Raw genomic sequence first — 13,660 nt, forward strand, 5'->3', positions numbered from 1 at the left:
GTGAGACCCAGCCTACACGACCTCCAGCAAGGAGATGCACAAGCCTCCCTAGGGACCGGTTGGTGAATCTTATCCCATCATGCCAAGGAGTGTCCCCCGCACCCTGCACCAATGACATTTATGTCCTTTGCTTTTCTTCTACCTTCAGTGGACAAGAGAGACAGCTCTGAGACCCTTCGAGTGAATTAAGGGCAGTCAGAAGGTCGCCCTTGAATTAAGACTTTTTCCAGTCTAATTCCACTCTATGCCTTCCTCCTAAGCCCTCTTTTCTGTGTTCATTTCACTTTTTCCACTGTGCCATTGTCTTGAACCTTTCTGTGAGCTTCTTAAGGTTGGGGGACCCTGAGGTGAGCATAGTCCAGTGCTACGCAATCAAAGTATTTCTCTGAAATGTATTGCTATCAGGTTCCTTCTCTCTCTCTCTCTCTCCTCTCTATTTTATCCTTGCAGATTCAAGAAATTTTGTCCGAGACATTTTCTAAACCCACAGCAATCTCACCTTGCTCCAGAAGCTCAGGACTCTGCCCACAGAGGTGAGTACCCTAGGAAAGGATGCTGTACCAAGATGACAGGAAAAAGGGAGTCCTCCAGCTGGAGAACAACCTTCTGAGCAAACACCCTAGGTCATAGCCATCCTAGAGTCCAAAGAGCAATCTCAACTGAAATGCCCCAAGGTGCTCCCAGCCCCTGAGAATGTAAGAGAGAGACAGAGAGAAAGATACACAGAGGAGGAAGAAGAGATTCAAACAGCAGATGGGGGAAAATCAGAGATGTGAGAACGAAACAAAAGGCAGAGAAAGTGACACTGAATAGAAGAAGGAAGGGGAAAATACAGAGAAAGGGGGTGATCAGAAGGGGATGAGGGGTACTTCCCTGGTGGTCCAGTGGGTAAGACTCTATGCTTCCAGTGCAGGAGGCTTGGGTTCAATCCCTGGTCGGGGAACTCGATCCCACCCGCATGCCGCAACAAAGATCCGGCGCAGCCAAAACAGACACATAAATGATATATATATATACGAAGGGGATGAAAGAGGGAAGTAGCAGTGTGGGAACAGAAACAGAGAAGGAGAGTACAGTAGATGCACACAAAAACACACAGAGAGCGAGGTGGCCGCTGAGGAAAGGAAACCAAAGCCTTCATCCTCCCCCAGACACGCTCTCTCCCACCCTCTCTCTGCCCCTTCCCACCCCTGTTCTCATTTGGCCTGAAGGACTGAGCCAGAACGAAATTCCCCAACAGGAGAACCTACCTCGGGTGCAAAGACGGCCAGCTGTCCCCTTCTCTCCTGGGGCTGATCTGGCAGGAGGCACCTCTCACGTCTCAGCTGAGCTTCACAGATCCAGGAAGACCTCTGGGTGCTCCTGTGGGCCCGAGTCAGGTGTAACGATGACCTGAACCCCTCTGCTGGCAGCTGCGAAATCGCCACCCCAGCTGTCACAGCAACACGGGGCACAGATTGTCACGGCGCTCAGGGAGCAAAATCCACATCAAGAGGCTCAGAGTCAGAGGGGGGCACTTGGCAGAATCCTTCACAGCAACTAGGTCAGGTCACAGCCTCTCAGTTTTCCTTCGACATCTTAAGATGAACCACCTATGAGATTCCTCCCAAGAGCTAGACTGTTCCTTGGGAAACAGGAGCATCATTTCTCTGTCTCTCTCAGCGCTGGGAGGAGCCTCTCTCTGAGGACGTGAGTGCTCCACAGTGCTATTATGAACTAAAACTAGTAGGACCCTTGGCGAGGCCCAGCTTGACTGCCTCTGGAGAAGCTAGTCCCCTCCGAGGCCATTTCAAAAACAATAATATGGACATTGGTTTAACTGGCAGTTGCTTAGCATTCAAGTTTCTGAAGACTCGGGTGGGATGAGGCAGCTTCAATGACTGGGTGGGGAAACCAGGAAGAAAGGTCCAGATAGGAAGCTTTGGGGACCTGCTTTCCCCTTCATTTTCTGAAGGTCACGCATCCCTGTCCCAGCCCTACCAGCCCCTAAACCCGTATGTGAGAGGCGTCCCCCTTTCAGAAGCTGGGAATACGTAGTCTCCTGTTCTCCCTGGCTGCCCAAATCAGAAGATAGAGAGAACAGTCTGGAAGGTTGCTACGGCAACCAGAGTCCCTGGAGAGCCCAGCACTCCATAAACCCTTTACTTTCGGGCCTGCTCTGACTTGAAAAGGAAGTGGTGATGAGGATGACACATACATACATACAGAGACACATGCATACGTGTTCCAACGTTACCCTCGCTGGGAGCATCCCTTTTGCCTCTGGGTGGGCCTTCTCTTTCCCCCGAATTGCCAGGAGTCATATTCCAAAAGACATTTGGAAACCTGGCACTTTATGGCCTCAGAGCAAGTGTCTGAATCATGAGCATCTCCTACTGCATTCCAGGTTTGGAGAAGCCAAGCTCCCAATCAAGATGATGTGTCTGGCCCTAAAAGGATCCCACTGGATCGCTCCAAAAGGAGCATCTTCCTTGCCAAAGGGTAAGAAGAAAGACCAAGGCCCAGTTCAAGAGGCTAGGGAGGGATTTAAAGAGCTAATGGCCCAGAATGGCGTGTGCATGGGCTCTGGATCCAAGGCAGGAACTCTCAGGGGAGGCCTTGCCTATGGGGCATGGGGAAATGTGGTAATGAACTAGAAACCATTACGGAAGTTCACACATTTGCATAGCATCATCCCCAGCCTCCCAGATGAGTTCACGGGCCATTCCCCATGAGGTGGGGGTGGGGGGAAGACATGAATGTTCCCATTGAATGGGTGGGGAAACTGAGGCACAACGAGGGACTGTGGCACCCAAGTGACCCTGTAAAATGTGGCAACATCCGGACAGTGTCTCTCAAGAAAACCCTCAAGAGGCCGTCCCTCATAAGTTTGCTCTTTGAGAAAAGATTTTTTAAAAAATTCTTATCAAGCAGCCTTAAAGCCTAGTTTATAAAATTAAAAACTCATTAACAGTCCTTCCGGTTTCTGAACTGTACCCAGGAGAGCTCAGAACAGTGCATCACAGTTGATCAAGGCAACAAATGAATGACAATGTGATGAGGGGACAGAAACAGGGGTTCACAGCGGAAGAAGACGACTTGGTCCAGGTGGCACCTTACCCGTGAGAGCTGTGGGCTGCAGCTCCAGGGCCAGAGCAGGAGAATGTTTGCTTGACTCAGCAAATACCTCTAACAGTGAGGCTGTCAGCAAAGGAATAATGCTTCTTCCTTACTCTAAACCACCTGTCTCATTGCCCACAAAATGGAAAAAAAAGCCCACGCTAGCATCCAATGTGTGCTTTTACCTGTCTGTGGGTTTAGGCTGGAGTCTGCTTTAGAGAGCCTTCAACAGCAATCCTAAGTCAGACTCCCAGGAAGAAGGGTGGAGGGCTAGAGAGGGTCGGGGGACGTGAGGGAGAGAAATTGGCTCTCTGCAGAAGACTCCTCTGCCCTCCAGATGGCACTGTCTCCGTGGCACCTCTCTTCTGATAAGCGGTCAAGCCAGGTGCTTGATTATATGCAGCCATTTCTCCCAGCTCTGTGGGTTCCCCTTTGCCAGTTCCTCTGCACAGGAAGAGTATTTGGCTCTGAAGGAGCCTTCCTGGAAGCTCGAGAGAGTCAGGGGATCAGAGTGGGGAGAACGAAGTGGAGACCAAAGACTGATGTCTACTGTGCCAGATCGCACCTGGAAGAATCCATTGGCCCCTTTGGTCCAGGACTGACTCTCACATCCTCCAAATGGCCACGTGTAATTGTAGTTTCTCTAATTCCATCCAAGATTAGAGATGTAAAGCATATTATTAGGCTGGGCAGCTGAAGGCTCTCCCAGGGGTCCTCTTCAGGAGGACCAGCCGGTGTTACAGGGCGCTGGAGGAAAACAACAGGAGAAGTACTGTTTCTGTCCACCCGTTTCTGCCAGTTACCATGTGGCCAGAAGCTAAGACAGGTGCATGCCCCAAAGCCACAGATGCTAAGGAGAAAAAGGACCCAGGTGTGCCTGGTTTCCATCTTGTCAACATCGCTCTTCCTAGAGATACTACAAGTCCCAGACATGAAAAATCAGAATCTTGAGGGAGGAAGGTCAGATGGAAATCTCATCCATGTGACAGGAGATGGGCACGAATGGGTGGCACCGTTAGAGTTTGGAAAATGTCACTTAGATGGAGAAACCTTGGATGCTGCAGGGGTCAAGTAACAAGATTGAGAGTCCAGGTGTGTGGTCCTGGCGCCAGCCACTGGGTGTAGGGGAGGGAGTCAGGAAGTCACCTGGAGCTGGGGTGCGAGTAGTGGAGGATGACAAGGAGCCCTAAGGGATGGTTTGCTCAGTGTCCTTCCTTCCGTGCAGGCCCGGCCTGCATCCATCACACTTCCGTGAGCATCCTTTTCTCTGCATATGCCCGATGTGGAGTGGGAAGGTAGCTGGGTCTCCGCTCCCGGGTGGCCTCCGAGAACTCAGGCTTGCCGAGTCCATTGTCAGCTGCCTTCAGGTCCGGGGCAGGCTGCCCACAAGTGACATGGGTGTACTGGCCTTGCTCTTCCTGCTCGGTCTCCCGGTGGTAGAAGTAGTTGAAGTTGGAGACGATGACGGGCACGGGCAGGGCGATGGTGAGGACCCCGGCGATGGCACACAGCGAGCCCACGATCTTGCCCCCCACCGTCATGGGGTACATGTCCCCGTAACCTACTGTGGTCATGGTAACCACCGCCCACCAGAAGGCATCCGGGATGCTGGGAAAGAGCGAATCGTCATCGTCAGCCTCTGCGAAGTAGACGGCGCTGGAGAAGAGGATGACTCCGATGAAGAGGAAGAAGATAAGCAGGCCCAGCTCCCGCATGGAGGCCTGCAGGGTCTTGCCCAGGATCTGCAGCCCCTTGGAGTGGCGGGACAGCTTGAAGATGCGGAACACCCGGACCAGGCGGATCACTCTGAGGATGGCCAGGGACATGGCCTGCTGCCCGTTCTGGCCGCCGCCTCCGCTGGCTGACTGCTGTCCCTGCTGCTGCACCAGCTCGGTGCCCAGGGTGATGAAGTAGGGGATGATGGCCACGATGTCGATGAAGTTCATGATGTTTTTGAAGAAGTCCGTCTTGCTGGGGCAGGCGGAGAAGCGCACCAGCAGCTCGAAGGTGAACCAGACGATGCACAGCGTCTCCACCAGGAAAAAGGGGTCGGTGAAGAAGGAGCCCCCAAAGGTACTTAGTGGGGATGAGCCCCCTGCCCCCATCCCCCCGGGGGTGATGCCAGGGTGAAACGTATAGGAATCGTCTTCATCCTCCTCTTCCTCCTGGCTGCCCCTGGACACCGGGGAGACACCACCACCATTGCTTCCGCCTCGACCATCTGCGCGGAACTGCGGCAGCGTCTCCAGGCAAAAGATGACAATAGAGATGAGGATGACCAGGACCGAGACGATGGCGATGCCCCGGGCGGGCCCCGAGCTCTCCGGGTACTCGAAGAGCAGCCACACCTGGCGCTGGAAGGGCTGGGAGGGCAGTGGCTTCTCGTCCACGCCACCCTCGGGCAGGCAGCCCTCGTCCTCGCGGAAGGCAGCCAGGGCCTCGTCCCCGAGCTGGTAGAAGCGGATCTCCTCCAGGAAGATGTCCAGCGGCACGTTGACCGGCCTCCGCAGCCGGCCCCCCGACTGGTAGTAGTAGAGGATGGCGTCGAAGCTGGGCCGGTTGCGGTCGAAGAAGTACTCGTTCCTCAGCGGGTCGAAGAAGCGGACGCGGCGGCCGGGGTCCCCCAGGAGCGTGTCGGGGAACAGCGACAGGGTGCGCAGCTGCGTCTCGAAGCGCAGCCCGGAGATGTTGATGACCAGCCGCTCGCTACTACAGCAGCCGCCGCCGCCGCCGGCCTCCGGGAAGTCTCCGGCATCCTGTTGCTCCCCCTCCGGCCCACGGACCTCCCCCGGCGCCGCCAACGTAAGGGATTTCTCCGATCGCATGTCCCCTCCGCGGTGCGCTCCCCGCCACTAGGACGGCGCCCACGACACGACCTCCCGGGCGCGGCGCCGCCTCCCAGCTCTCGGCGGCGCCTTCTTTTCGGGGTGGGGCTCGCGGTACGACCGACGTCGGGTCCCTAAGCCCCGAAGCCCCGGTCTTCGCCGGGCTAGGTCTGGGCAGGTGACCTGGGCGCGGAGGGTTCGACTCCGCGCCCCTAGTTATCTGCGCCCGATGCTAGATAGAGCTTGTGGTACCTGGAACCGCAGCCTGGCGCGTGTGCAGCTGGACGCCAGGAAAGGAGCGTGGCTTCGCGCCCCCGCCTTCCCCAGACTGGGCTCCGGGACGCGGGGGTCCGCCCTCCAGGCCGGTCAGCACGTCCCAGCTCCCGCGGCGCTCCTCCAGCAGCTCCAGACCCCCGGCCGCCGCTGGGACCCGAGCGCCAGATGCGCCTCCCTCCGGCTCGGCCAAGACGCCTGGCGGGGCTCGGCCTCCGCCCTACGGCCACCGCGGACTCCGCTGGCCAAGGTCGCCGTTCCCGCCGCCGCGGCCGCCACCGCCTCCCTCCGAGCCGCGCCGCTGGCCTGCGAGAGGGCCCTGGGGCCGCCCCGGCGCCGGGGCGCGCGGACCCACCTCCCCAGCCCTTGTGCCTTCGCTGCAGCCGCCGCAGCTGCAGCGGCTCGGCTCTCCGCTCTGCCCTTCCTTCCCAGCACACTCTCTCCAAGTGACGTGGCAGGCCCCGCCTGCTGCCCCCTCCCACCCCACTCGCGCATCACACCCCTTGCCCGGCCAGGGGCCGCGCGAGCCAGGGCGCGGCGAGCGGACGCACCCTCACCTCTCCAGTACGCTTTCCCGCGCTCTCCTGGCACGCCTCTCCCTCCCGCACGTCCACATCCACGGCCCTCTAAACAGGCGCAGGTACCCTAATGCCACACCCCCCCGCCCCTGCAAGTCGCTCTTCTCTCTTCGGTTTAGGGAGCTGACCTGCGCAGTGCATCTCATCAATAAGAAAACACCCCTCACCGCCCCCCCCGCCCCCGCCCCATGGCACAGAGTTCTGTGCCTCCACTCACCCAGAAATTTAATGAAAGAAATCAAATTATATGTTGTCCTTCCGTATTTACGAAGACCTATTTGCCAGCTTCTCCAATCTCTACTTAAAAAAAAAAAAATTGAGGAAGCATGTTTTGATGTCTTGAGAGCTTCCAATTTAAATTGTACTCCAACGTCAGTCCCCAGAGAATCCCATACCTCCCTTTGCAAACCCGGCAGGGCGAGGCCACCATTCTCCCAGGATTGCAAAGTGATAGCAGGGAAAAGGATAGGAAGTCGTTGGTTGCCTTTTCCAACAGAAGTTTTCCAAGGGAGTCCTGGGAGTTTGGGCAGCAGCCCCAGTGAAGAAAGAACCAGAAGATGGTGGCATCTCAGAGGTAGCATAGCCCAGGGAAGTACATCCTGGAATTCATAAGCTCCCAGCCTCCCTGGGAACGAAGGAGTGAATGAGAAAAGGGGGAAGGGGGGAGTGGAAAGGGCCTGCTGATTAAACTAACAGCTGCACTTCCTGAGCACTTAATACGTACCGGCCACCTTCCAGGTGCTTCACCTGCACCACCTCACTCCCTCTTCACAAAACTATGAGAAAGATGGCCTCTGTTCCTAAGTAATGTTACAGCGAAGACCCACGTGGCAGTATTTGGGTAGGGACCCAAGTTTGTTGTAGAGACTCTTCCCCTAACTCTCCAGGAGGGAGGAGGTGAGAATGGTTTTCCATCCATTTCTACCAGAGGCCCTATCGTCTTCCATCACTGGATCACACAGGTTGGGGTCTGCTGGGGGAGCTTTGGTCTGATCTTTTCACACTACCACTGCCAGGTAGGGTTGACGTTTGCTTCTCTGTGCTTCATTTTCCCCCTTTTGGGGTGGCTGTGGACAAAATAGTTGCTGACAACCAGAAGGTGTTTGTGTGTAGCTTCTTGTGCTCTTAGATCATTGGTAAGAGTTCATGGATGATACTGATGGGAATGATACATAAGGTTACTCTCAAACCACAAGATTCATGTGAGAGTTCTTTGTATTGCATGGAGTGTTTGAAAACCACAGTGATTCACTCCCAGCGCAGTGGGGGCGGGGGTGGGGGGGTGGGAAGGGGGGTAGGGAACTAAGTGTCCTGGACGTTTAGGGCAGAGGTCAAGTGGTGAGTGGGTAGGAGACAGGCTGCCACATCACTGCTTCATCCTCCAGTGTGGTCCCTCACCAGGCCCGCAGGGCAATTGTTCTTCCGCTTCTTTTCTTTGCTTATCCTGTTCATTTCCACTCCCTCCTCTCAGCTTGCATGTTTCAGTGAATGGCCAGAGAGCAAGTGTACCCAGTCACTCAGTCAATATTTTTCCTATTCACAGGCTCTATAATTAATCAATTTAAACTTTGCACTATTAAGTTGCTCCATTAAAAAAAAAGAAATATTTTAAGGAAAGAAAGGGAACCTACATATAAGCTATGTTATATGATATAAGTATATCATATATTATATGATATACTTATAACATAAGTATTATATAACATAGAAGATACTCTTTTTTACCCATGTCCAATTATCTGTAATTCTTTTCTGGGTGGTAAATTGACTCACTCATGATCCCTTTTGTCATCTTTTGTGGTCAGTTTTTACAGTGAAATATTCATTTGCATGTTTGTTTTCATCATTTCCATTTTTATCCACGAGGTTATCAACTAGGTCAGTAACTCTTCCAAACAAACCTTGGAGAAACGTGGGGAGGAACCTGCATTCTGCCAGGAGGGTGCACAGTCTAACGTGGTGGCGGGAATAGCCCTTTGAATACCACTTGGGTTAAGGCTGCCAAGCTACAGGCAGAGCTGATGCTCCATGGTTACTTTGACATGCACCCCACAAGGCTCTGCCCCAAGACAGGTTTCACTGTGCTTGAGGAGTTTCCCCTGGAGGGAAAACCCATTAACAAGTTCATGAATCAGAGTTCTGTTTTTAGTTCTTTTGTGAAAGAGACTGTTTCTTAGCTTTAGAAAAGCCCTTTTTTCTAGATCTTTCCTCTCAAGCAAATATTAAGGGTGAGTAAAATCACACCTTTGGAAGTGCCAGTTCCTATGTGAAGGAAGACAGGAGGAATAACCCCATCCATAGACTGCAACGCCACCTCCAGTGACTGGTGAACATTTCCCCAGAGTTCACTGAGCCCCAATTTCATGAAACCATAGGCTTTTCTAATTGTATCTAAATCCAGACATTTTCGCTAATGGTAGGAACCATTCATTTATTTAACAAGCTTTCATTGAGAAGCTACTGGGTGCCCACTATGTGCCAGGTGCTGGGGATTTAGAAGTGACCTGGACAACCCACCTGCTCTTATGAGCTTACATTTTCGTGCAATAAGTACATGACATTCTAGATAGAAAATGTTAACAGTAAACAATCAAGAAGATATTTACATATTGTAGTAAATGCTCTGACGAAAATAAATGGGATGCTGAGTCAGAAATGAACCTGGGGATTCTGCTTTGAAGAGGGTGGTTGGGAAATTTCCCTCTGAAGAGGTAATATTTCAACTGAGAAATCAAAGATGAGAATGAGCCGGACTTGCTAAAAGCACGGAAGAGCATTCCGGGCAGACAAGTTCAAAAGCTCTGAGCTAGACAGGTCATGGGTGTTCAAGATGCTAACCAAAGCCATATGCTGGGAGGAGAATGAGCAGCAGGGAGAGATGTACAAGATGAGGCTGAAGAAGGAGCGAGGGGTAGGTCTTACAGGGGGCAGTGTTCAGGTGTTATCTTAGGATGTTGGTTGTGAAGCCAGTGATGTTTCTCAAGAGGAGAAGAGACATGACATGATCTACATAGAGGCTGTGGGGGAATGAATTACAAAGCCACAAAAGAAAAAATCGGGGGACCAGGAAATTGCAGTGATTTGGAGAAAAGATGATGATGACTTGGACTAGAGAAAAGGTAGGGTGTATAGAGATACAGAGGGAGGGAGTGGGGTTGGGGAGATATTTAGGAGATAGAATTAGCAGGAACTGGTGATGGATAGGACATGAGAAGTAAACAGTGGATGCCAGGTTTGGGATTTGAGCAACCAGGTGGGTTGGTGGTGCCATTTATTGAGAAAGGGAAGATGAGAGACTAAACAGCTTGGGATCAATCAAGACCCATGTCGTTTTTAGACATATTCATGTGGAGAAGCAAATTACACATGTGAACAAAGACATCAAGGAGGCTATTGTTCATCCAGGTCTAGAATATGGTAGAGAAATGTATGATTTACGAATTTAAAATATTTAGCAGTGTTTAAACCCCTGGCATTAAAGTCTCCTAGAGAAACAGAATATGGACGATGAAGAGAAACATAATCAAGACCAAGTCCTTCACAGCAGTCTACGATTTACCATTCAAGTTCAGGAAGAAGAGGAGCCAGCAAAGAAGACCAAGGGGTTTTCAGTGGAAAGGAAAGGAAACCAAGAGAAAGGATTGTCCTGGAAACCAACACCTGGGACCAGACCCCAGGGGTCCCAGCCTCCCAGACCCATGCAGACCTCCCAGCTGAAAACATATCTACATCAAATTAGGGGTGCATGGTGGGAATAAAATGGTGCCAATAGGGAGGAACCACCTAAAAATGGACGTATGTACCAAGATGAGCAGATAAAATGTGGCAGATAATTTGATAACCATTTACATTTTTATCTTTGCCTGAAAATGTACTTATCCCAGGTATATAAATGATCATTCTACTCTATTTTAGAGGTTTCTTTTTTTTTTTTTTTTTTTTTTTTTTTTTTTGCAGTATGCGGGCCTCTCACTGTTGTGGCCTCTCCCGTTGCGGAGCACAGGCTCCGGATGCGCAGGCTCAGCGGCCATGGCTCACGGGCCCAGCCGCTCCGCGGCACATGGGATCCTCCCAGACCGGGGCACGAACCCGTATCCCCTGCATTGGCAGGCGGACTCTCAACCACTGCGCCACCAGGGAGGCCCTAGAGGTTTCTTTTATTACATTTTCTACTTTGCTCTGTGTGTGCATGTGTGTGCTTATCATTACCCCAGGAATAAGATCCTTGTAGTTTTCCTTTGGGGAGACTTAGCCTTGTTTCTCTGAGTAATCTCTGCAAATGGTCCTTCTCACTGCCCTATCTCTCACAGACACCTGTGGAAGGAAAGAATGGTAAGTGGTCAGCTTCCTCAGTTCCTACCTGTGCACAAGTATGTATACACACACCCTCCCTAAGAAGAATCACCCCCCTCTCTAGGTTTCCACTGCAGATGGCTTGGGAAAGGGATGATGAGTCAGACAATGTGTCTCATGACCATTTCCCTCCTTCTGGGCTTTCGCTGGGACTAAACTGACAAGGGGAAGGACAAATGTAAACACATAGCTTGTAGATAAGCATCATTTATAATTAGCTGCTTAGCCAAAGTTTTTGATGATGATGATGATGATGATAATGATGATGATGATGATGACTGTGATGATGATGATCCCAACTACAAAGTGTGATGGAGATAATGATGCTCCAGAATCCACTAGAGAAAAATCTAACAGATTTTACTTGAGTGAAGCTGTATATTGGGAAAAGAATGCATTAGACATCTGTGTCTTGCAAATCAACAGCCCTAGGAAATGAGTAACCATGCCAAAAAATAAATCTATAAAGAACGTTTGGGACTTTCCTGGTGGTCCAGTGGTAAAGAATTCACCTTCCAATGCAGGGGACCTGGGTTTGATCCCTGGTTGGGGAACTAAGATCCCACATGCCACGGGGCAACTAAGCCCATGTGCCACAACTACTGAGCTCATGTGCCTCAAGGAGAGAGCCCGCATGCTGCAAACTACAGAGCCCACCCGCCCTGGAGCCCACACACCACAACTAGAGAGAGAAAACCCTCACGCCACAACTAGAGAGAAGCCCGCGAGCTGCAGCGAAAGATCCCACATGCCGCAGCTAAGACCCGACGCAGCCAAAAAAAAAAGAAGAAAGAATGCTTTACCAGTCAGGGAGGATCCAAGAGCACGTGTCAGTATTACAAGTTTGCAGCTGCTTCTTCATCCCGTTCCCCTACTGTGGTATCACTAGCGCTATTTTCCAAATGTCTCCAGCTCTCTCCCTTTCAGGAAGGTGGGGAACCGTACACTCTAGCTCAACTGTGGCTGGACCAGTCCAGTAGTTCTAACCCATGAGTTGTAAGCAGAAGCGATGCATGTCATTTCTGGACCCAAATATTTAATTAAAGCCTCTAGAGCTTTCTTTATCCCAGCCACAATGGCCAGAATCACCCATGATGGTGGCTGCTCTGGCAGAGTGAAGTCGGTTCCAGAGTGAGGTGACCTGGGACAGGGCCCCCAGACAAAGCAGCAGGAACATAGCATGAGTAAGAAAAAAATCTTTTGTTGGGCTTCCCTGGTGGCGCAGTGGTTGAGAGTCCGCCTGCCGATGCAGGGGACGCGGGTTCGTGCCCCGGTCCGGGAGGATCCCACATGCCGCGGAGCGGCTGGGCCCGTGAGCCATGGCCGCTGAGCCTGCGCGTCCGGAGCCTGTGCTCCGCAACGGGAGAGGCCACAACAGTGAGAGGCCCACATACCGCAAAAAAAAAAAAAAAAAAAAAAAAATCTTTTGTTGTTCTAACTCTCTGATATTTGGGGATGGATTTGGTACCATGACATAATCTAGTCTATCCAAACTGATCCACAATGATACCCAGAATCGAGAAGGTGCTGTAACCAAAAGCTAAAATTTGTGTCATTGGTTCAGGGGCCAGATAATGGACAGTAAGGACACTTTATTGGAGGCTGTTATGGACTATCTATGTTCTGAGTGGCAAAATATTTGAAAAATTGTTGCCTGTGATAACTTAGAAGGCAGATAATGTACCTAAAAACTGGCACATCTATGAAGAGGTTAGAAAACAGACTGTTAGTATCACATGGTGGCTACCATTGGCAGACAGAGCTGAAATGGACAAGAGAGAGTCCAGAAATGTGGGGATCTTCAGGGTTGGCAGAGGCAACTGCTGCTCATTCCCAATCAGATGTAAACAGAAATTGAAAGCCCTCTGTGGCAGAAGGGCTGATGAGGACTCAGCCTTGCTTCATGGAACAAATCCATCGTAGAGCAGTCGCGCCCGTTGTTAATACCTCTGAAGGAAATAAGATGTTGTACAAAAACATAATTAAAGTTGTGACTTCCAAAAAATTATTATTTGAATTAAACAAAGTGGCTTGTGGGGAGGGGAAGAAACTAGAGATGTGTAACCTCCCACAGAAAACTAATAGGCTCAAATTATCCACTGTTAGGTTGAGCTCAAGAAGAACCATGGGTGTGGTTATTGACTAGGGGCACTGCCTGGACAGATAGAAGAAAGTCTAAGATGATTTACATCAGACATACCACCAAGGGAACCACGACATGGACTAAACCATTCAGGACTGTTCAAGACTTGAAACAACTTTTAGGCCCCGGGCCTCTCACTGTTGTGGCCTCTCCCGTTGCGGAGCACAGGCTCCGGACGCGCAGGCTCAGCGGCCATGGCTCACGGGGCCAGCCGCTCCGCGGCATGTGGGATCTTCCCGGACCGGGGCACGAACCCGCGTCCCCTGCATCAGCAGGCGGATTCCCAACCACTGCGCCACCAGGGAAGCCCAGGCCCCTAAATTTTTATGGTCAGGAAGCAGACAGAGAAACCTGCTCAGTCCTCAAGAAACATATCATCAGCAACGTCC

General features: G+C 51.6%; 1 protein-coding gene across 1 annotated transcript; it reads right to left on the minus strand.

Moving 5' to 3' along the window:
* Positions 1 to 4,296: 4,296 nt before the first annotated feature.
* KCNA6 (potassium voltage-gated channel subfamily A member 6) lies at positions 4,297 to 5,971 on the minus strand. Its single transcript, XM_082635868.1, has one exon. It carries the CDS (start codon positions 5,922 to 5,924, stop codon positions 4,341 to 4,343), a length of 1,584 nt encoding a protein of 527 aa, XP_082491994.1. The 5' UTR covers positions 5,925 to 5,971; the 3' UTR covers positions 4,297 to 4,340.
* Between the last annotated feature and the right edge of the window lie 7,689 nt (positions 5,972 to 13,660).

The sequence above is a fragment of the Mesoplodon mirus genome (assembly GCF_964341445.2).
Source record: "Mesoplodon mirus genome assembly, chromosome: 11".
Taxonomy (NCBI): domain Eukaryota; kingdom Metazoa; phylum Chordata; class Mammalia; order Artiodactyla; family Ziphiidae; genus Mesoplodon; species Mesoplodon mirus.